Source organism: Centruroides sculpturatus, unplaced genomic scaffold (assembly GCF_000671375.1).
Source record: "Centruroides sculpturatus isolate CEXI.00-Female unplaced genomic scaffold, Cexi_2.0 scaffold1322, whole genome shotgun sequence".
NCBI classification, from domain to species: Eukaryota; Metazoa; Arthropoda; class Arachnida; order Scorpiones; family Buthidae; genus Centruroides; species Centruroides sculpturatus.
The window spans coordinates 61,790-86,661 of record NW_019385555.1 but is presented as its reverse complement, the minus strand read 5'-3'; the positions used below and the strand labels follow the sequence as shown (position 1 = coordinate 86,661).

The 24,872-nt window shown below is 28.4% G+C and overlaps 3 protein-coding genes across 3 annotated transcripts in view; 1 reads left to right on the top strand and 2 right to left on the bottom strand.

Moving 5' to 3' along the window:
* LOC111640089 (desumoylating isopeptidase 2-like) overlaps positions 1-4,800 on the bottom strand; it is a 35,645-nt gene extending 30,845 nt beyond the window's left edge. The window contains exon 1 of the mRNA XM_023386088.1: positions 4,646-4,800. The gene's annotated coding sequence lies outside the window, so the exon portion shown is untranslated. The remainder of the gene's footprint in view (positions 1-4,645) is intronic.
* Positions 4,801-7,711: 2,911 nt separating this feature from the next.
* LOC111640094 (WD repeat-containing protein 27-like) lies at positions 7,712-23,466 on the top strand. The gene is made up of 9 exons (XM_023386093.1): positions 7,712-7,726; positions 8,451-8,779; positions 8,857-8,937; positions 9,039-9,199; positions 12,000-12,132; positions 17,941-18,065; positions 21,288-21,392; positions 21,522-21,573; positions 23,282-23,466. The coding sequence occupies exons 4-9, from the start codon at positions 9,062-9,064 to the stop codon at positions 23,464-23,466; spliced, it is 738 nt and encodes a 245-aa protein (XP_023241861.1). The 5' UTR covers positions 7,712-7,726; positions 8,451-8,779; positions 8,857-8,937; positions 9,039-9,061.
* Positions 9,383-10,452, bottom strand: LOC111640097 (histone-lysine N-methyltransferase SETMAR-like). The gene has a single exon (XM_023386095.1). It carries the CDS (start codon positions 10,421-10,423, stop codon positions 9,479-9,481), a length of 945 nt encoding a protein of 314 aa, XP_023241863.1. The 5' UTR covers positions 10,424-10,452; the 3' UTR covers positions 9,383-9,478.
* Positions 23,467-24,872: the final 1,406 nt, after the last annotated feature.

The following is a 24,872-nucleotide window of genomic DNA, read 5'->3' as shown; positions in this document are numbered from 1 at the left end:
TAACATGCTTTTGATATACATGGTAGAGTCAAGGGTCAAGGGATTAATTACCCATGTCAATCAAGGGCTACCTGTATTTAAATATATAAGCATTACTTTTTTTAATAAAAATTTATTAATTATTAACTATAATAAATATTATCTAAACAAATTCTGATTACAATCAGTTCAGAGATACTATCTTGAAAAGAAAAAAAAAAGTAAAAGATAACATTATTAGTTTATTCAAGTCCTCTCTTCACGTTTCACTTTCATAATACAGATATCCCCAACTTAACTAATACATAAACTAGGTCTTATCCAAAAACTTTTCTAAAAAAAAAATATATAATATATAATTTACTATACCATTATGTATAATAAACTAATAATTTTATTTTATTTTTATAATATATTCAATTTTTCTTATAATTTTCTATTTTGCTTCATATAAAAGTAATGTAACTAATAACAATTTTAAATACATTACAAAGAAACAAATTCCAACTTTAAAAATCAACTTACAGATTTAAAAATTAGAAGTTACATGAATCAAGGAGATCCTGTAAATCTAAGATATTTTAACTTTAGTTAAACATTGATATCTAATTTATAAGGTCAATTATCATTTTTATTGTTAAACTCATTCTTATAACTAAAACTATTTAACTACATTTAAATTTAACATTTAATTACAAGTATTTAATAATTTAAACATATCATAAAAATTCAAATGAAATACAATACAGTGCATATCAAAAATAGGCATTAAAAATTTATCTTGTGTTATGTAATTTTAACAAGTACTATTTTTCATGCTCCAAACAAAAAATCAATCTTATGATATCATATTTAAAAAGATATTTCTAACCATTTCTGAAAAGTAATATGTTAATTTATTAACCACACATATATATATATATATCTTTTGGTGAAATGAAATTTAAAAATCTTTAAATGAAATAACTCACCATTTATTTTGTGTTTGATGATTTCATTTCATACATTGTATGTTTTTCTACATATTATTTAAAAACAATAAAGCTAAAATAAAAAAATAAAATGAAAAAAAATCTCATATATGATAAAAACTAAGTCAAAACAACTTTAGCATATTATATATATTGCAATACTTGGAACTGAAGTATGACAAAATTTTTGTAAGCAGTGAATCAGAGAATAGTATTTTAATAATTTGTTGTTGTTCTTAATGAATCACTTAAATTTAGCTGATGCATACAGCATGATATTTAAAATATTGTCATTATATATAAGTAAACTGTTTCTTTTTCAACCTCCAATTCCAATGGTCCATAAAACAAACACAAGCATAAATAACAAAATCAATGTATTACCAAAAGTTAAGTACAAACATGATTACTTTTCAACATAATCACTGTGAAGATTAAGGCATTTGTCTATCTGTGGACGAACTTTGAAATCTCCTCTTTGTAGAATGGTGCTGCCAGTGACTTGAGATGGGTGTTAATGTTGTTTTGAAGATCACCATTAGTCTCAAACTTCTGTCCTCCTAACCACTTTTTCTGTTCAGGAAAAAAGTGGAAGTCTCTCAGCACTAAATTGGGGCTATATGCTGGGTGTACTACTACCATTCAGACTTCCACCCAGCTTGCAACTTTTTAATGTGTGAAGACTTCCACCTCTTTCCTGAACTGAAAACAAGGCTAGAAGGGCAGAGGTTTGAGACTAATGACAATCTTCAAAACAACATCGTTAAGGCCTGGCAGCAACATTCTATGAAGAGGGGATTTCAAAGCTTGTCCACAGATAGACAAATGCCTCAATCTTCACAGTGATTTATGTTGAAAAGTAATCATGTTTGTACTTAACTTTTGGTAATACATTGATTTTGTTATTTACACTTGTCTTTTATGGACCATCAGAGCTTGAAAAAAAAACAGCCCTTGTATATAAATAATGTTAGGTAATATTAATTTAAATACTGAAAATTTATTGGAACTTTAGTCTTTAATTCTTAATATTTTCATGAAAGCATATCCTCTTGTTTTAGACTCTCATTATTTCCCTATGAATACCAGAGGTTTCTGCTATAATTAACAACTTGAGCATGCAGATCTTGATCTCATGTTTGCTGTGACTGTTGCAGGTGATTAACTATCGTAAAGAGCTTTTATGGGTATCCATGTTTTATTGTTACATATTCAATATAATTATGTTCCTTCAGTATGTTTAGGATGTCAGAGCAGTGGATGAAGGCTCTTTTTGGATGAGCACTCAGAGGGACAAGAGTTTGAAGATGTGCAAGTCATAAGAGATTGTCAGACAGAAGAAAGGAGGTATTCCAGTTTATGATAGATGTTGGAGGTGATGTGTCCTTCTTTTAGGGTTCTTTTGGTTCACTCTCAGGTTAAGGCTATACACACTATTATTGATGTGCTCAGTGAATCTTTTTGTCATGGATTGCCAGAAGATTAGGATGTCATCCACATAATCTCACATATAGGATTATGTTGGAAAGGTAACATGTTAGAAATAATCATTCAAGTGCTCTGATAACATGTTTACACAGATCTCCTAAGAGAAGATCAGGAAAGTAACACAAGTGCACTTCCTCAACAGTTTGGAAAAGTAGACTTTAGGTTAACCTAAACTTAACTATTTTAAACTGTTTTAGTCAAACATCCTAAACTTAACAGTGCATCAAGGCATAATAAAACTTTTCTCCATTGAAAAAAACAAAACAGTTGCAAGTGATGTATCAATGATGTAGACAATTATCAATAATTTAAAATTAGTACATTATTGACAAAATATAATTAGGATATAAATGAAATTGCTGCATAATGATATGTCTTTCTTTTTATTAAATGTTAAAAGATAATTTTAATTTGTCAAGTGTAAATGTACTAGTATTTTAATTGATGTAACTGCAATAAAGTGTTACTAAACGTTAGCAAAAGTGCTTGTTTCCAATTAATGACTTTAAATGATTCATTGAATTTAAGAGCAAATGGATCTAAGATGTAATCATAAGTCACATATATCCTTGGTTATTTTATTTAATATTTATTTAAAATAATCATTCAAAATATCCATATAATAGTTTGTTTTTATTTTTTGTGTCTATTAAATATAATATTGACTTTAAACTAATATACTTAAAAATATCAAAAATTCTTATAAAATTAATAAAATTACATATCAAATATAATATTCTTATACTGAAAATAATGACACATTATTTTAGTAGCCTATCTATTTACATCTGTTTGCATTCTTATCTTCAGAATTATAAGAAAAAAGCAAAAATTATTACAATATCCAACAGCCAACGGTTCTTTTTTTTTCTTCATACTATCCAAAAGTTCATCTGTTGTGAAATACAGTGAAAAAATTATGATAAACACTTGTAGTATGTTATCAATTCTTGGATTAAATAATCAATAACAAACTTTCATCATTTCAATAATACTTTCATCATCATTTAAAAATTATATATAAATTAACTAAATCAATAATAATTTTATCTTTAATGAAGTCAATTATTATAAAAATTATATAAATTTTTGTTTCATCAAAGTATACATTACTTCTAGACCATCAATCAAAAAATACTTGGATAGCTATCAATGGAATTATTGATTGTTAAATAATATATGTCAAAACTACTTGAAAGAAATTGTTATCTTTATAAATCAATTATATGACAACATATGAAAGCAAAATATATTAAATCTTAAAGAAACAGAGCATTTGAATAATTACACTCAAGTCGTAATTTCTGAAAAATTTCATTTTTTCACAATTGCTACGACGATTAACCGCATACTAAATATATTGCATTTAATTTACCATTACATCCACATTTTCTTTTCTTTTTAATATAATTCCAAAATTTCTCTTTTTTTAATGGGAGAAAAACCACTCTTCCCAATATATAATAGTGGGGCAACAAATCATGATACTATTATTACTACTACTACTTACAGCTGTTGAAGTATCAAGGCAATAAAACACACCTTGACCTATTAAGCTAGAAAAGCTTTCTGAAAGATCTGTTACTCCTTATAAATTCTTACAGATAATCTTCATACAAAAATATAAATACTGAAACTGGAAGACAATTTCAAATAATTTAAAATTTTATTTTGTATAAAAGATTGAAATTTCTGCTACATTAATTTTTTTTTCTTATCTTTTCCTTCAATATGTATGTAAATATTACAATAAATTATTTGATATCATTTATAACACGGTAATTACAGTAAAACCTGTGTAAACCGGAATCGCACCGTACCGAATATTTTTCTGATTTGGCAGGTTTTGCATAGGTTTTTTTGTTTTTTTTTAACATGAAAATCATTCCGTTCCGAAGATTTTTTCTGGTTTCCATTTTACTCGGGTTCCGTTTTAGACAGGTTTTACTGTATTTACAAAACACAGCATTGTAGAGCATAAACACATATTCATTGTAGTTTCAGACACCGCAGCGTGCATTAAAATAATCAATTTCAAGAATTCTTTCTACAGATCTTGAAAATTGATCAATTTCGATAGATAACGAACAGTATGAGAGATTAAATGCAACTAAGGAAATCGAACCTTGTCACACAACTGGTTATTTATTATCCGACCCAAATACGAACGTAACAAGAATATTAATAGTTAAAAGGGTTTAACTTACGTTTTTTTACTTTCTTAACTTGACTCCATTGCCGTCCTTTGTTTAAAAATACATAAATAACAAAACATCATTATTAATACATTAATATTTTTTCAAAATAACATCATAAATTGGCGCAAAAATCAAAACATAGAAACTTCCCGACTTTAGTTCACATAGTAGCCGTTAGGCGTACACTAAAGTCATCTCGGTTCGTTATTGAAAAAAATAATAATAATAATTAATTAATTTTTACTTTTTATTTAATTAATTTTTCAAGATTTTTTTAAAATTCCGTATACAATACTATAAAATTATTAGCTAAACAAATATTAAAATACCAAAAAATATACTAAGTTCGATCATTTATGTATATACTGTAATTCGGCTAAATATAACAAAATCAATAAAATAAATCTATAAGTGAATGTATTTACTTAAAAGTCTAGTTATATATATATACACTTATCGTATAAAAATAACCACAAAAACTGGTGAAAGCAAGCATGGCGGTATATAAACAATACGAGTTCTCAATTAAACATAGCAAGTTCAATAGTAGCAGTGATAAGTGTTCGTCTCATTGTTATAAAGTTTAATTTATATAATTTTTAAGTTAATTGCGAAACATAAGCAAAAACTATTAAGCACAGAATAAATTAATCTAAAATACATGAAAATGTAAAAACAATTGTTAATATATTCAATGTAATAAAAAAATTATTATTGAAATGGTGCAAAAAAAAATGTTATGGTTCCATTAAAAAATGGTAATGGCGTGAGTTTTGTTTAGGATGAACTTTTTATTTATTTCTGCTTCTTTAGCCACAATCTTTTCAATAGTATAACAATATAAACGAATTAACATTCCGAAATTTTAAATATTGTGTTGTTACGAACTCTAGATACACTTATTTATTCATAAAGTAAATGTAATATTGCTATTTCATTAATCCCGCATACGATATTAAACTAAAACAATCCCTAAAATACCATATAAAAACCTCCCAACCAGTGGCACACTCAAAATTTAATCTTGGCGGAAGCCGATTTAAATGGATAAAAACATATTTGATGCGAATTCAATAAAATTGCCATCTTATGTGACCGATAAGTAATCGAAGATAAGACATAATATAAATAAAAAAATTAATTTTAATTAAGAAAAATTTTTGGAAAATTTACTAGTGTTCTTTTCCTTTTACTTTGGGAGATGCCAAGGCTCCTTGGACCATTCTGGGTGCTCCACTGCTCTTTACTATAGTCATTTCTAAACGACAGCTATTTTTCAGGAATGTAACTTTTTGAAATATAAACAAATTAATCTTCAAACAACGGTCATTTTTAATGTTTCTGTCAGTGGTCGGTGTTCAGAGATGCATTATAATATGTTTTAAGATAATAAACTTTAAATATTTATGAAAGAATAAAATAAATTATAATGAAATTATTAAAAGCTTTTCTTTTCTTTCAATTAATGGAATTATATAATATTTATCTCTCGCTATCTTTTAGAAATTTTTAAACTTTACTCATCTTTCTATTTTAATACGCTTTTTTATTACGTTACGAAATACATAATTTCCCTTGCGTCAACGGATATTGCTAATAAGGAAATTCATGCTTCAAGGAATACTGAGAATGTGTTACGAATTTATAAAATGGAAACTATTTTATTTACGTGATTTATACCTAATAAAAGATCAATAAACATAAACATATTTTATACATTGTGTATTTATCAATCTATTATCATTATTATTATTGACTTATATAATAAAAATGGAAAATGTCACGCTAAGAGAATAAGTGACATGCAATATATAAATTAAGATAATGCAGAAAATCTGTTTTAAAATCAAATGTTATAAAGAATTTACGTCAACAACTCCTGCAAATCATCTTTAGCGTAACATAAAAATCATAATTTATAACGAAGAAACATAGCAATTATTATTCCAAAGTATTTATGAAACACATTATGCAAATTTATTCAAGATGACTGACTGGCCGAGCTTGCAATTTGCATTTTTATTGCTTCATAAACATTGATTCGAATTCGATTCAGAAGTTCAGTAATGTTTTATAATTTGTCTGGCCATATATATGAGTCACTGCCTTATTTTCTGGCCCAACCCATAACAATTTATCTAAGTGAGAGGATTATTTTAAGTGAGAGGATTATTTTAAAAACAGTTAAGAATGCACTTTGTATTCCTGAAAACACTTTTAATGAGTTTATATTATTTATAGGAATATGGCATAAATAAAATTTGAATTACTTAAAAGTAAAAAGTTTTATGTAGTTTATATCATATCAGTACCAGTGCCGGGAATGAAAAATAATAAAGTAAGGCAAGCTTTGCTAATGCCACCCTATTGTATATGAAATTAATAATGTGAATAAAAACTTCTACTGTTGCGCCTATGCACTTTAAAATTTTTTGCGCATTTACAGCCTCACGCGTTTTTGTTTTTATGATAAAATATTCAAAATATTTTTAAGATGAGTTTATTAGGCCGTCACCTAGAGCCTCAAATCGTCATCCGGTTCTGTACAATAGATTACTATATATAATATACAAACATTCAATTATATGTAAATCATATCCGTATTGAGATCTGCTGCTATGATTGTTTTTTGAATACCGTAATTCTTTACATTTATATAATACCGGGAGAATATATGTGAGAAGTAAAAAGAATAAATATAGATGACAAAGTAAACTTTTACCTTTAGTAAAAGTTTGATACAATACCTTTTATCAGCCCTTTAAAATAATAGTCAATCTAAGGAAAGAAAGCGAAAAAAACAAATCGTTCATAAAAAAGAAAGTTGAATTCTAATTAATTAATTAAAATAGCGTTACAAAAAACTCGTTCCTTAAGGCCATTTTTGAAAAAAAAATTTTTTTTTCAATTTTTGGAATGTTTTTAAGTCTCCAAATTTTTTCAAAAATTTTTACCTGCGCGAAAAAATTTTATCGCGATTTTAATCTACCTTTAATGACGCACGATTAACACTTAATTGTTTTTTAATGGGATTTTTTTTATCAAATTTAATTCATCGTTCTAAAGTTCTAGCGCACGGATTTTCCTTCGGTAAAGTTATTTAAAGCTACTTTCTGATGTCAAAAACAGCCTCCAATAGTTTTTTAATTTTTTTAATTAATAGATNGTGCTCGAACAATTCGGTATTCAAACACAAATTCTGGGAAAAAGTCACTCAGTACTCAACTGAATAAATGCAACCCACTTGAACGAATTTTCAATTAATAACATTATGAGAATGTCCCGGGAAATCCGACTCCAGCTGTTCTCAAGGTCATCCAGCTGTGTAAACAATGACTCATCGGTGTCAAATTTCACAGAAAGGCGAGACAAAGGAAGTTAAACTTTGAAGCTTTTCCTTCAAAATTAACGAATTTCTTTCGTTATTTTTAGTTTTAAGTATTTTTTATGTTTAATTATAATTAATTAAAAATTAATCGGGAATGAAGGAGTTAATTAATACGCTTCAGATTCGCATTCGAGTCTTGTCTTGTAAAACTCATACGATAAATCTTTATCTTAGATTATCCAACAAATCACATTGTCTCACATATTTCACAACCAGTCTTGAGTTTCATGTTTTTATATTAGCAAATCTCAATACTTTATGAAATATGAAAATATTTTGCACTTTCACCTGTTGGAAGCGCGACGTATAGCTAAATGAGACTATATTCATTATTAATGAAATATCTTCTGCTTTGAGTATTTTTCATCAATACTCTTACTATAAAACTTACAACAAGCTGTAATACGATAATTTACATTTTAACAGTGCAAAGAGCCTTGGCATCTCCCAAAGTAAAAGGAAAAGAGTTAAGGAGTCAGCCTACTACACTGAGAAACCCGGGATCGAATCCAGGCGAGCAAAACCGGGAATTTTTCAGGAAATTGTCTGTCCCAGATATGATGGATGCATCACTTTCACCCGGCTACCCAAAAAGAAAGAAAAAACCACACACAAACACACTGTCGAGTCCGCTTAAGCTAATTGCTCACTTATCCGGTTCTGCAAGTGGACTGGACTGTATATGGCGCGGCTTCAATAAACGAGTACTCGATATATAATTCGCTATCATTACAAAACTTTTCGAAATTTCAAACGTATATTAAAGAATATTATTTTTAATTTTAAATAAATTAAAAATAATTATTTAAACCTTTTTTTTAAATATGTTTAGTAATAATAATAAAAAAATATGTATAAAACCGTTGAAGTTGGCAACGTGACGTAATCCGTTATGTAGTCTGCTGTAAAGAAGGTAATTTTCTTGTTTATAAATAAATGAATGGATAAATAAATAAATAAATATTGAAAAAGTTTTTCACTTATATTTATAATTAAAATCACGTTAATTTACAGGTTAATTTTAAACTGGAGAAGGGATGATTCGTTTGTCCGTGAGAGATGTCTCGTCTAATGATGGCAATTCCAATTTCGATGTAACTGCTCATAATGGAAAATATTTAGCAGTTAAATTAAAGACTAATAAAGACATAGGAATTTGGTTTTTGAAAGATCAGGTAAATTTAATACAAGAAATTTTATTACTTATATGGTATTAAATAATACTGCACAAAACATTAAACATTACATCCTTTAATTTAGAGGCTTTGTTATGGTAAAATATAAATAGAAAAGAAGTCTTGAAAAAATTTAAAAGATAATAAGCAAATTTGATATTATGGTAAATAATAATTATACGAGGCGTGTTTTTAAAGTAAGTACCGTTTTGAAATATAAAAAAAACAAGCAAACATTTTTAACAAAATTTTTATTTATGTGAAAGCCCATATTTTACACTACTTTTCTACATAATTCCCATTAATATTGAGACACTTATCGTATCGTGGGACCAGCTTTTGTATTCCATCCTCAAAGAATGTTGCCGCCTGATGAGACAACCACTGCAGAACGGTCGTTTTGACTTCGTCGTGATTGTTATGGCGCTGCCCTGCCAGATGCTTCTTCAAATGCAGAAACAAATGATAGTCACTCGGCGCTAGGTCGGGACTGTATGGAGGGTGGTCTAATTGTTCCCAGCCAAATGATGTGATTAGGTCTTGAGTTTGATTTGCCGTATGTGGACGAGCATTATCGTGGAGCAAAACGACACCCTTGCTCAGTAAGCCCCGCCTTTTGTTTTGTACTGCACGGCGCAGTTTTTTTAAAGTCTCACAGTATGCAGCTGAATTGATCGTTTCACCATGAGGCAAAAAATCAACAAGCAACACTCTGTATCTGTCCCAAAACACCGTGCACATGATTTTCTGAGCAGAAATTGTTTGCTTGAACTTGACTTTCCTTGGAGATGATGAATGTCGCCATTCCATGGATTGTTGCTTTGATTCCGGTGTAACGTAGGCTACCCACGTTTCATCGCCTGTAACAATACGACTTAAAAAATCATCTCCTTCGTCACTGTAGCGCTCAAGAAAAGTCAATGCACTGGCCAAACGTTTGGTTTTGTGCTCCTCTGTCAACATTTTCCGCACCCAACGGGAACACAACTTCCGATAATTTAATCGTCCAGTCACAATTTCATAGAGAACACTTCTTGAAACTGCAGGAAACTGTTTAGATAAAGATGAAATTGTGAATCGTCTGTTTTCTTTCACTCTACAGTCCACTTTTTCAATCAAATCGTCGATAATGACTGAAGGTCGCCCACTTCGTTCCTCATCGTGAATGTTTGTGTGGCCATTACTAAAGGCCCTAACCCATTTTCGTACCATTCCTTCACTCATAATGCTTTCACCATAAACTTCACTGATTTGGCGATGAATTTCAGCCGCTTTTGAGCCTTTCGCGCTGAGAAAACAAATAACGGCACGCACTTTGCAGTCGGCGGGATTCTCAATGAGAGGCGGCGTTTCAATAACACACAAACAACAGTAAACACAGTCGACTGGCTCCGTAATGGCATTTGTGGCTTCCCAACAGATGTAGGTACACAGCGCGCATGCGCTAAGTGCCGACTGCAGCACTCCAGCGGCGTTGTATTAAAACAGTACTTACTTTAAAAACACGCCTCATATAATGAAGTAATCAATAATCTTTAACAGTGAGTAAAGTTGAAAAAATGATAAGATGGACTGTAATTTTGGCACTTACACAGCACCTGGCTTATTTACTATATCTCATCTTTCTTATCTGACACTGGTATTCTTTTATGTAGGTTTGTAGCTAGAGGGGGCCTAGGAGTGGTCAAAAGTTTCCGAGATGGCTGAAACTTTTCACCTGGATCTTCTTTTCCCGGTAAGGCCATCTGTTCCGCAACCGACTACAGGGGTTGGAGCCATTCCTACTGTAGTTAGTCTCGCTACGTCTTCACCTTTATGTTCATTTATGCTTGAAGATGGCTCATTAAATGAATTGAAAACAGGAAAGAATTAGCATTTTTCCAACCTTACTCACTGTTAAAGGTGTATTGGTTAATGGATTAAGTTAACTGCAGTGATTAGTTCAACTTTAATAATAATAATAATAATATAATTTCTGGGAGTAATTTTGCACTGTATTTCACTTTATTTAGGACAATATTTGGATAATTTTTAACATATTTTCAAAAATAAATTTTATGATATAAATTGAATTGTTGTCAAATTGCTTTCAGATATCAGGAGAATTTCAGATAGCGAATATAAACTGAATTAATTGAATTATTTGGACTAATATCTGATAACTTTTCAAATTTTTGATATTTTTCTAAACTGTTTTTAAGCAGGAGAATATAGTGCATATATTGGCTTATGCTATACTCTCCTGTTTAAAAATGTCTCTACAGATAAGAATTTTCAAAGCATTCCAAAAATAGAAACTTTCCTAAGATTTAAAAGATTCAAAACTTCGACCGAAGCAGACTTCTTGAAAAAGCCAAAAACATTTGTAAAGCGTACGGCTGTCTGCTGGAAAAGTAAACAAGCTGTGTTTATCTTTATAGTTACATTTATTCAAGTTTGGATAACTCAATTTATATCTAGTTAATATGTACAAAATTTATTATTTTAATGTAATGAATTCAGATATTCATTAAAGAGATTACAACAGTTTATAAAAATTATTATTGCATGGTCCAAGTATATTTTTGAAATTGAGTAGAAGATTGTAAAAATATTTCCAAATTTATGTTTTCAATTACAAAGAATTCTGTTGAAGAAGTTGGTAAATGAATTTTAAGTAAAAGGTTACCTCGATTAAAATTATCTGGAAGGAATAATTATCTAAATTTAATAATTTTTTATTGACTTTGAAATTTTACTAAAATATATTTTTTCTTTTAATTTATTCACTAGAAAAATATTTATTTAATTTTATTTTCAGCCTGTTATACTTACTGGACATCATTTACCAATTCAGGCATTATCATTTTGTCATCCACATCAGGGTGATTTCTTATGTTCCTGTTCTGATGATAATGTTATTTTATGGGATTTATCTCAATATATTGGAAATGGTAATGTACTGTACATTACAATAAAGTTTTGTGTTTAAATTTGAAATGTATTTGTAGTGTTATAAATTGTAATATTACAATATAAAAGCATTTAAATAAATATATAATAAAATAAATGAAAAAAATTACGCACATGGAACCAGTTTATGGTGTGGTAACATCGAAAAAAACAAACGTTTTCAAACCCCTTCTGGGCTCTGCATCAGGTTCTAATGGTTTTGAGACAGGAATTTGATTAATGAATGCCGTTTACCTAAGAGTTTGATCTTGAGTTTGAAACAATTTACAAAAAATTTACATCAGCCTGCCCAGATACAATGAGTGGCTAGAGCGTGCTGTGATGCAGAGGGTTTTGAAAATGGTTTGTGTTTTCGATGTTTTTTGATGTTAGCACACCGTAAATTGGTTCCATGGGCGTAATTTTTTAAGTTAGTGTGGTGTGGTGAGTAGTTATTTAATGTTTATATAATAAAATATGAGATTTTTCTTTATATTAAGCAAGTTTTTTTTATTAATTAAGTAATAAATAAAAATATAAAACCATATATTTGTGTGAGCCAAAAGTTGTAAGAGTTCATCAATGTTTTCGGGAAACATGAGTACAATTAAAAGTAATTGCCACTGATGTTTACACAACTGTCCAACTTTGTGATTAGTTTATATTCATAGATACCATAATAGAAGTAAGTCTTTGATTGTTCTCAAACCATTTCTCAACATCCCACGTCAAATCATTGTCTGATGTAAAGTGCCTTCTTCAGAGGTCCAAAGACAAGTTAGAGTTGCCATAAATTCAAAACCAGAAATAAGGACATTGTAAGTGAGGTAGCATTGTGATAAAAATTGATGGAAACCATTCAGCATTAGGTAGACAGTAGTTGCTTTGGAAAACAAGTGAATAATTTTATTGAAATAATAAGATTATTGAACATTTTTTACTATTTGTTAAACCAATCATACTTGTTTGACTTACATCCAGCTGCCCTCGTTGTGGACTTAGCTGAATCCACGATGGACACAATTAAAAATAAAGGTCCTCTTATCACCCACAGAATGAAAAAAGTCAAAAAACAGAAAAGTTAGACAATGGCCAGATGCAACCATTCATCCATTGTTGCTGATTGCACAAAGTCATCAATGATTTGAAGTCATTGTGTTACACAAGGCCAACAGAACACAATACATGCTCCACAGATTACTAATGGTGAGCATGTAAAGATAGGTGGCCTATGCATGCACATCTGCAGACACCTCCCTCCTGCACTTTTTATTTGATGATTTTTAATACAAATCTGAATATTTTTGGTAGAAATGAACAAATCAGGACATTTTGGATAAATGTTTCCAATTGGGAAAAAGTGTTTCAAATTGGACAAATCCAAGAAATAAGATACAGTAGACCCCCCTATAATGCTTAGATACATTCCACGTTAATCGAAGTTTACGTTGTAGGAATCATTAAATACATGAGCCAATCGCAGCCCAACCTTACTCACTGTTAAAGGTGTATTGGTTAATGGATTAAGTTAACTGCAGTGATTAGTTCAACTTTAATAATAATAATAATAATATAATTTCTGGGAGTAATTTTGCACTGTATTTCACTTTATTTAGGACAATATTTGGATAATTTTTAACATATTTTCAAAAATAAATTTTATGATATAAATTGAATTGTTGTCAAATTGCTTTCAGATATCAGGAGAATTTCAGATAGCGAATATAAACTGAATTAATTGAATTATTTGGACTAATATCTGATAACTTTTCAAATTTTTGATATTTTTCTAAACTGTTTTTAAGCAGGAGAATATAGTGCATATATTGGCTTATGCTATACTCTCCTGTTTAAAAATGTCTCTACAGATAAGAATTTTCAAAGCATTCCAAAAATAGAAACTTTCCTAAGATTTAAAAGATTCAAAACTTCGACCGAAGCAGACTTCTTGAAAAAGCCAAAAACATTTGTAAAGCGTACGGCTGTCTGCTGGAAAAGTAAACAAGCTGTGTTTATCTTTATAGTTACATTTATTCAAGTTTGGATAACTCAATTTATATCTAGTTAATATGTACAAAATTTATTATTTTAATGTAATGAATTCAGATATTCATTAAAGAGATTACAACAGTTTATAAAAATTATTATTGCATGGTCCAAGTATATTTTTGAAATTGAGTAGAAGATTGTAAAAATATTTCCAAATTTATGTTTTCAATTACAAAGAATTCTGTTGAAGAAGTTGGTAAATGAATTTTAAGTAAAAGGTTACCTCGATTAAAATTATCTGGAAGGAATAATTATCTAAATTTAATAATTTTTTATTGACTTTGAAATTTTACTAAAATATATTTTTTCTTTTAATTTATTCACTAGAAAACTATTTATTTAATTTTATTTTCAGCCTGTTATACTTACTGGACATCATTTACCAATTCAGGCATTATCATTTTGTCATCCACATCAGGGTGATTTCTTATGTTCCTGTTCTGATGATAATGTTATTTTATGGGATTTATCTCAATATATTGGAAATGGTAATGTACTGTACATTACAATAAAGTTTTGTGTTTAAATTTGAAATGTATTTGTAGTGTTATAAATTGTAATATTACAATATAAAAGCATTTAAATAAATATATAATAAAATAAATGAAAAAAATTACGCACATGGAACCAGTTTATGGTGTGGTAACATCGAAAAAAACAAACGTTTTCAAACCCCTTCTGGGCTCTGCATCAGGTTCTAATGGTTTTGAGACAGGAATTTGATTAATGAATGCCGTTTACCTAAGAGTTTGATCTTGAGTTTGAAACAATTTACAAAAAATTTACATCAGCCTGCCCAGATACAATGAGTGGCTAGAGTGTGCTGTGATGCAGAGGGTTTTGAAAATGGTTTGTGTTTTCGATGTTTTTTGATGTTAGCACACCGTAAATTGGTTCCATGGGCGTAATTTTTTAAGTTAGTGTGGTGTGGTGAGTAGTTATTTAATGTTTATATAATAAAATATGAGATTTTTCTTTATATTAAGCAAGTTTTTTTTATTAATTAAGTAATAAATAAAAATATAAAACCATATATTTGTGTGAGCCAAAAGTTGTAAGAGTTCATCAATGTTTTCGGGAAACATGAGTACAATTAAAAGTAATTGCCACTGATGTTTACACAACTGTCCAACTTTGTGATTAGTTTATATTCATAGATACCATAATAGAAGTAAGTCTTTGATTGTTCTCAAACCATTTCTCAACATCCCACGTCAAATCATTGTCTGATGTAAAGTGCCTTCTTCAGAGGTCCAAAGACAAGTTAGAGTTGCCATAAATTCAAAACCAGAAATAAGGACATTGTAAGTGAGGTAGCATTGTGATAAAAATTGATGGAAACCATTCAGCATTAGGTAGACAGTAGTTGCTTTGGAAAACAAGTGAATAATTTTATTGAAATAATAAGATTATTGAACATTTTTTACTATTTGTTAAACCAATCATACTTGTTTGACTTACATCCAGCTGCCCTCGTTGTGGACTTAGCTGAATCCACGATGGACACAATTAAAAATAAAGGTCCTCTTATCACCCACAGAATGAAAAAAGTCAAAAAACAGAAAAGTTAGACAATGGCCAGATGCAACCATTCATCCATTGTNACTCAACTTACTCGCCTAAACTCTCCGTAGCGTGGCGCTGGACAGTGGAAAGTATATATATAATTATAATAAAGTTACAATAAATTAAGTTAATATATAATTATATATACAGTACCTAATTTATATATAATTAGTATATAATTATATGTACAGTACCTAATTTATATATAATACTAAACAGACGATAGCAAACTCAATTTAGCCACCTAAACTCTCCGTAGCGTGGCGCAGGGCGAAGGAAAGTAGTTCGGCTGCTCATCCACTATTGGTCCAGATTCTATCAATCTTGTCGCGACATGAGTTGGCGACGACGTTTTAGGAGTTCCTTTATACGAATATTGCTACAATTTTTTCGCTACGTTATAGGAATTTCCATTATAGGAACCCACGTTATAGGGGGGTCAACTGTATATCGCAACTCTATACAGGGTGACGTGAGGGATAAGGAAGTGTTTTGGGTTTGGAAACTTGTATGTCAAATTTTTTGAATAGTGTCATTCACTTTTTTCAGCATGCCAGCTGTTGACAGCAATATCCAGATGGCTTAAACACACACTTGATTTGTAGTGTCTTTGGTTCTGATATTTGGAATGATAAGCAGGTTCCATTGTATACTGCCCAAATCTGTCTATGGATTTTGGCTGCTCTACAACCCTCTACAACAAAAAACTGGATCACAGCTCATTGATCAGTTTCAGATTAATTTGGTGTTGTTGCAAGTCATCATTTTTTTCTTGATGCACTGCAGATTGATATGCCGGATGGAAATGTTTGCATGGAAAGTAACACTGTTTGGAAATGTAAATCATACAAATGGACTGTCACAAACCCATACAGGTTGCTCAAATAAACGTACAATGATTTGACTCCCTCTTACAACTTTTGGCTGTACGAATATATTATATAAACTATTTTAATAAGTTTTCTAGAAAAGTCATGTTATATTTGTTGTATTAATAAATAAGTATTTTATTTCATGCAAATTAAAATATTAATTTTAAGAAATATTGTAAAATATTTTAAAAAATTTTTAGTGATCAAATTAGCAACATAATAAACCTATACAATACTTCCCGACTTTAGTCCACATAGTAGCCGTTAGGCGTACACTAAAGTCATCTCGGTTCGTTATTGAAAAAAATAATAATAATAATTAATTAATTTTTACTTTTTATTTAATNTTTTCATTATTTACTTGAACTTGGCTTGAAAAAAACTTTAATTGTATTCAATACTTTATAATATTATGAAGTATTATTATATTTTTGATGTACAGTTTACAAGCACTATTGTATATGATAGTTTAGAAGATAACAATAGTTTTAAATCATTAAAGGAAATATATTTATATTATAGTTATTATAAAATAGATAATTTTTCTGTTATATCAATATATGTAAAATTAGATTTACATATCCATGACCTAACATTGAAAAAATAAAATAATTTGATAATAATATTATAATTTTGAAAACATTTATTTATTATATTTTCCTTTTAATGTGCACTTAAAAGTTCTTGTTCTTCTTTACATATTATAGTGGAATAACATTAAATAATGAATGAATTTTAAATTTAAAAATTGTTAAATATTTATAAGAAAAATTTAATATCAATTGAAAACTTTGCTTATAAATAATGAGCCGACAAGATCTTTCACAGATTGGATGATATACAGTTTTAATAAAGAATGTAATTTTGAAAGAAATTGAATATTTTTGATGAAGTTGCAAAAATGAAGAATGTTAGTACAAAAAGTGAAAGAATAAGTGATAAAATACATTCTTTAAAACTTTTTTCAGTAATGAAAATCATAAATATACAAATTCAATTTTGAAATTACAGTTTAATCAACAATTAATATACTTTGATTTATATTTTAGAAAGATGAAGTGAGCAAAGCAAAGTGATTTTTGCAAAATTGTCAACTTAATTAATTACAATAATATGAATTTAATACATTTATTAAAGAAACTTCTTAAATGTAAATCCAATACAAACAGCTTTTCTTCAGAACAAAAATTTTTTGTAGAAATCTTGTGTTTTCAGATTAAATGCATGTAATGTTGATGATAATGTAGGCTGAAAACACTTAAAGTGTCAGAAAAATTTTTTGCTCTGAAAAAAAAGCAGCTTGAATTTAAATCAACATTTCAGAGAAAATTTATAGAGGAAAGGTTTTATATTCTTGCTTGAATGGAATATCATCTTGTTGCTTCAGTTATTATGAATTGAAAATAGCTCTATGCAGCAAAAGGAAAATTTATATTTTAGATTTAAAAGTAAGTTATTTTACATTTTGCAAAATAATATTTTGTAATTAATTTTTATTATTAGCATAAATTTAAGATTTAACTTTAGAATTTGGTCAATATTATTAAAGTAATTCTCATTGAATATAATTCTTCAAATAGCATTATAGTTTGTAAATATTTTGACAATTTTTAGTTATTTTATATATATTTGAGAGGGATATGATTTTGAATATTCTAGACATGGTGTTCTACATTCTACATATCTACATTTGTGACCTCCTATCTTAGATAGAAATTCAGAAATTCAAACTGCATTAATAACTATCAATAAAAACATCAAAAACTTTAAACATGTATGATATACAGTAGATCCCCCTATAACACTGGTTCCTATAGTTCGGATTCCTATATGACAGCAAAAAAATTGCAACGGTATCCGTACAAATATGGTAAAAAACTCCTATAATTCAGTAAAACATCATCTGGCAGCCGAACTGCTTTCTGCCGTCCAGTGCCATGCCAAGGAGAGTTTAGGCGGGTAAATTGAGTTTACTGTCGTCTGTACAGTATTATATATAAATTATATATAAATTAGGTACTGTACATATAATTATATATAAATTAGGTACTGTTAGGTAAGGTAATATATAATTATATATTAACTTAATTTATTATAACTTTATTATAATTATGTATATACTTTCCGCCATCCAGCGTCACACTACGGAGAGTTTAGGCGAGTAAGTTGAGTTTACTATCGTCTGTACAGTATGTAAATTAGGAACCGTAAGTCTAATACAGCACTAATTTTATACATTTTTTGTGAAAGAAATATTTCTTATTCAATGGCCATAAAAATTATTTATATTAATGATGTCTCCAAAGTTCAACGAAGTTTTTGCAGAAAAATAACTTATCAGAAATTGCGCCTGCCATTTGGTGTGCTGCTCCGCGACGAAAACAAGCTTAAGCAATGCCGACGGCGAACGGTGCACACTCGGTAAGTAATCCTACAAGTTTTTGTTTATAGCATAGTTTATATGGATTATTCTCAAAAAAATATACGTATTTTGGAAATGTTGAGTCAAATTAGTCTAGGAATCGATTAATTTTATGGAAGAAAACCTTTCAAACAGCCATAGTCTGTAAACTTCACACGTGTCGGGCTGTGATTGGCAAGGACTCATACAAAACGGATTCATAAAGAACGGAACATATCTACCGTGTTATAGGGGGGTCAACTGTACTAAGATTGTAGTAACAGTTTGGCTGGACTGGCCATGAAACACTTTTTGCTGCCAACATTACAAATACAGTGGTGCTTCATACTTCATATTTAATTATTCCAGGAGGTCATTTGAACTCAAAATTGTTTGAAGTCTCAATCAATTTTTCCCATTACAAATAATGGAAAGTGAATTAATCCATTCCCAGACCCTGAACAATACTCATTTTAATAAACTTAAAACAGCAAATACACATAATATAAGATAAAAATAACACAGTTAAATGTCTTAATAATAAATTGAAACAGGAAAATCATGAACAAAATATGTAAATACTGTATAATAAAATCAAAACTGTATTTATTGGTCCCACACTTTCCCATCTTAACATTAACATAGGTGTGTGATTTAATTTTGTGAAATTTTACTTATTATAGATATTGTGAGATTTTATTCTTTATTTAGAAGCTTATTTTAAACTCTACTTCATATTTTGTTTGAATAAAATCAACTTGTAATATCTTTGGATAAAAAGCATATCAGGAATATTGTTTTATGACTTTGAAAAAGGAAATAACACCATACAAAACAGTAAAAACAATTGTAAAGTGTATGAGGAAGATGCTCCTAAACTTCAAATATGTCAAATATAATTTGAACTAAAGGATGCAAAACAAGGGCACCCAAAATCTGTTGATGAAGAAAAATTGCGTGAAAAAATTGTTAAAGATCAATAAATAACACACAATACAGTATATATAACCAAACAAACCAAAAAGAAAGTGAAAAAAGCACTGAAAACATACTAGCATAATGTAAGAGTGAGAGCAAGAGATGAGTTGGACACATAACAGATTGTGTCTATGCTTCAAATACATTTTTTACTGTGTGCACAGTTTGAACTTCAAAGCATCGTTCAAATGCCAAGATAAAATTTTGTCAAATTTAAACTCAAGCATTCAAAGTACAAAGTATCCTACTGTACAATTTTAATTTCAAATCACCCACTAGTGTGTAACACTGTCAAGTCAAGCCTATAGATTTTTTCAAAGAGGAAAGGGAAAGGGAAAATCAATACCATAGGGATTACTTCCCCCTTAAAGTGACAATTACTCTCTCTTTATGCCACATCACTTTTTCCTCATTCCTATAGCCCTGTATACAAAGGATTGATAATAATTAATAATACTTGACTTATAAAATGACGATTATGTAGAGACTCAAAAACCATAAATTAAATTCTCCCAATTGACAACCATTGCTGAAACACCTTTTCTGGTTGTCAAAATGACACCAAAAGTAGCCCAATTGGCAATGTTTTGTTTAATATGTCAGCTCTGAGTATTAAACAGAACAATTGCTATCATTTTCACACCTAACTCCCAATTAAATGAACATTATGCACCTAGTAGCTTAAGTGTGATATTTTAGATTTCATAATTTGTTTCATACAAAATTATTTTTCATTGAAACAGAATAGATTTAATAATTCTCTGAATATAAAAATAAAGTGCAAAATTTTATTCATATTTTTTTATTATTTGGTTTTTAAGATAAAAATAATATTTTAACACACTTATTTTTTCACTGTTATACAGATTTTTTGAAATTTCAGTGACCCATAATAATTTTTCCACAACTTCTCAAGGGGTCACAAACCCCCACTAATCTAGTATGGCTTTAAACAAATATTAAAACAACAGTACTGAAATTGTTTTTATTACTATTTTTATAAAATATATATTGAAAAATTATGTACATATAAGCAATACTTTTCTTTAAACTTAAATGTAATACATAGTTTACATATGACCCTTAACTTGTTCAAATTATTTAAACTATAAAATAATGTTAGGAATTTTAATTAGCATTAAATATATAATCTTTGTTAAGGATTTTTAAGAAGAAGAATATAGCTTGAAAATATTTGTTTTTTTTTTTAAACTTGAAATACTTAATAGTGTAAATAAAAAGTTTATTTAAAGTTTCATAAATAATTATAATTTAGTTATTTATATTTTAGACTAAACAATTTTCTTTTATTCTGGATGACATATCAACCCCCATTGAATGCTGCTTCTCATTTTTTAATACATTATTGTCTATATCAGAAGATGCAATATGTAGAGTAATTATATTTACATCATTTATATTTTATGTAAAAACTTTGGATTTAATCTTGTAACAAATATACATACTTAATTAAGTACTGTAAGATAGTATTCAGTTTATTTTATACCATTATTATTATTTCTAGGTTTGGAAATTGCAAAATGAAGCAACTGTAAGCTATAAGTCTGTGATTGGAGGTAAAGTATTTTCAATCATTTAATACAAATTTAATATATGATCTGGAATGTACAAATACCTTATGAGAACTAACAATTAGGGGTCAAAAAGATTGTATTGGTGTTACACAAATAAATCTCATGGTATGTCTTAAAGAATATAAATAAAATGTTAAAAAAGGCCATACTAACACAATATTAGCTACAATGTCATAAATTGTTACCCCATATTTACAGTATGCTATAATGCATTATGCATGAAATTTATAAATTTGTCATTTTTTAAAAATTATCTACAATTTCATTTTATTTTTGGCTGAAACATTTAGCAAAAAACAAATAAAATTAGTTCAGATTAAGCAGAATTTCAATTAACAAAAATGAATGTCATGGGATTGGGCTCAAATGTCATGGGATGAAGCAAACATTGTGAAAGCAGTACTCTCTCCATTTCCTGCAGTGAACATGCAAAAATAGAAATCCAGACATACATAATGTGCTCCATCAAATAAGTTAAATCGTGACTTACCATTTCCCATACACTTATTTTTATTGAAAGAAAGTTTCACCTCATGGAAAGTTTTTGAGCAATGATCAATATGGTTTTATGCCCCAGCATTCTGCAGAGGATGCCCTTGTTAAATTGTATGATACTCTACAGCAAGGAAAGAAGAGATTGATGTCTCTGTTAATATTTCTAGATATCAAAGGCTCATTTGATGATGTGTGGTGGTCCTCAATCTTAAAACTTATTAGAGATACCAAAGTACCACAAAATAATTTATACTTACTCAATCAAGGATTTCTTAAAAGATAGAACAGCTGAGCCTAAATTGGGCTTTGTTAAAAAAAAAAACTGTCCCTAAATAAAGGCTGTCCTCAAAACTCAGTATTTGGACCCCTACTCTAGAATGTTGTTATAAATGACTTGCTAATTAAATTATCAGACTGTTTCTGTTTGTCGGTTATAAAATCAGCTATATAATTAAAAAATAATTAATTATTGATGATTTGCTAAATTTTCTTAAAACCCAGACACCTGGATACATGATGTAAAAACCAGACAGGTGGCAACCCTTGGAAGGGACAAAGCATTATATTGGTTGGGAGAGCTAACTCAAATCATGGCAGGGGTAGAAATATATGATTGTCATATCTGTGGTTTATTTATCATGAGATGGTTGTAACCTGGGGTACATCTGTATATAAGAGCAAAATTAATGACCAATGCCAGGGATGCATATTCCCTTGGCATGGAAATACATAATAGAAAAAAGTTCAGGCATAAAAATCCTTAATTCATATATGGCCTACAATCAACTTTGGTTTTATTTTTTATTTTTATGTTATGTTTCTTTAGAAATTTTATCTAATATTTTTCATTTAATATTTCTTAATTTTATTTTTGATAATCATATTTTGTTCATTATACATTTATTTTATTTGTTCAAGTTAAAATTTGTAATTGGAATTTTAAATATGTGAATATTCCATTTTTCTAATGATTTATAACCAAATTTAAAACCTGAAGATGGCCTATGATAATAGGTTGAAAATGTTTTGTTCAATCTTAACAATTTTTTTCAGATGGTTATATATTAAATAGTTTTTAATTTTTTAATATGTATTTTTGAATTAATTAAATGATGATAATATATGTAATTATTAATATAATTAATAATTATATGTTGAAATAAAGTATTACATTGTTTTATGTTTTCTTTTTTAGCTTCTCCAACAGTTTTAACTATAGATTATAAATGTCAACATATAGCTATAGGAACTGTTGCAGGAAATATAGAAATTTATCAAGCAGATAATGAAAATAATCTTCAACATATTTCTTCATTAAAAATTTGGAAACTTATGTATGATGTAAATAAAAGAAAAGGTTTGTTAATTACAAGATATTGATATATATATTTTTAATTGATATAATAGATAGGATAAAATTCAATTTGTAACACTTTGAAAAAAAAAAAAGATATCAATATCTGCTGATTAAGCTAATGTAATATAATTATTGATTATGCCAAATGATTACAATACAGAAGAATATTCATTTTACCTTCCAAGTAAACATCAATGCAAGATAATTTAATTTATTTATTGAATTTTATTGAACTTTTTAAAATACTGATTTGATTAAAAATATAAAGAATTTTAAATGTGATTTCCTAAATATAGTGCACACTTACTAATTCAAAATAATTATTGTGTGGGATTGTTTAGATTATTGAAAAGTTTGAATTAGCAGGTTATATAAAGAACAAATTCAAACAGGACTACAGACAAACACATATAATATATTTAAAAAATTGTTATCCTATATTTATGCTATAAAGCATTATACATTAAATTTATAAATTTGTCATTTTTTAAAAAATTATCTATGATTTCATTTTATTTTTGGCTGAAATATTTAGCAAAAAACAAATAAAATTGGTTCAGATTAAGCAGAGTTTCAATTAGCAAAAAGTCACTATATAATATTTATATGAAATCAAAATATTTAAAGTAATAATTATTTTGTTTTATTTAATTTTTAGAATAATTAACTATTTGGATTTGGAATTATTAATGATTTAATATATAATATTTCAGAATTTATTAATAATTTATGCTTAATCTTCTGATTACAAAATTGTGAATGAATGGAAATAATTATTAGCTGCTAAACTGAACATTATTAAATTGCTATCTAATTTCAGTGTTACAAATTTAATATAAAATTATTGGATTAACTTGACATCAAGTAATAGAATATGTAAATAATTTTAATATTTATGTTCCCAAATTATTTAACACTAGCAGACCCCACCACGCGTTGTTGTGGCTCAAAATGTATCTATTATAAATGTATAATACATCCCCCGTGGGGTGGGAATTTTTCGAAAAATTTCTTCTTAGTGTACATTCTCTTGACGTACCCTATTAAAACGCAAAAAAAGCATCTAAAATAGTATAAATAGAAGCAGAGTTCTTTACCGTAAGCCTTAATCTTAACCATCTCCCTTCAGTGGGGGAATTTCGACACGTATATCATACTAACACAATATTAGCTACAATGTCATAAATTGTTACCCCATATTTACAGTATGCTATAATGCATTATGCATGAAATTTATAAATTTGTCATTTTTTAAAAATTATCTACAATTTCATTTTATTTTTGGCTGAAACATTTAGCAAAAAACAAATAAAATTAGTTCAGATTAAGCAGAATTTCAATTAACAAAAATGAATGTCATGGGATTGGGCTCAAATGTCATGGGATGAAGCAAACATTGTGAAAGCAGTACTCTCTCCATTTCCTGCAG

What these genes read in the sequence shown, in the direction of transcription:
- LOC111640097 (XM_023386095.1), bottom strand. Translation starts at nt 10,423, where the DNA reads ATGAGTGAAGGAATGGTACGAAAATGGGTTAGGGCCTTTAGTAATGGC.
- LOC111640094 (XM_023386093.1), top strand. Translation starts at nt 9,062, where the DNA reads ATGATTCGTTTGTCCGTGAGAGATGTCTCGTCTAATGATGGCAATTCC. An exon ending in TTTGGTTTTTGAAAGATCAG is followed by an intron (nt 9,200 to 11,999) that starts GTAAATTTAATA and finishes TTTTATTTTCAG; the next exon opens with CCTGTTATACTTACTGGACA. An exon ending in ATCTCAATATATTGGAAATG is followed by an intron (nt 12,133 to 17,940) that starts GTAATGTACTGT and finishes TCAACATTTCAG; the next exon opens with AGAAAATTTATAGAGGAAAG.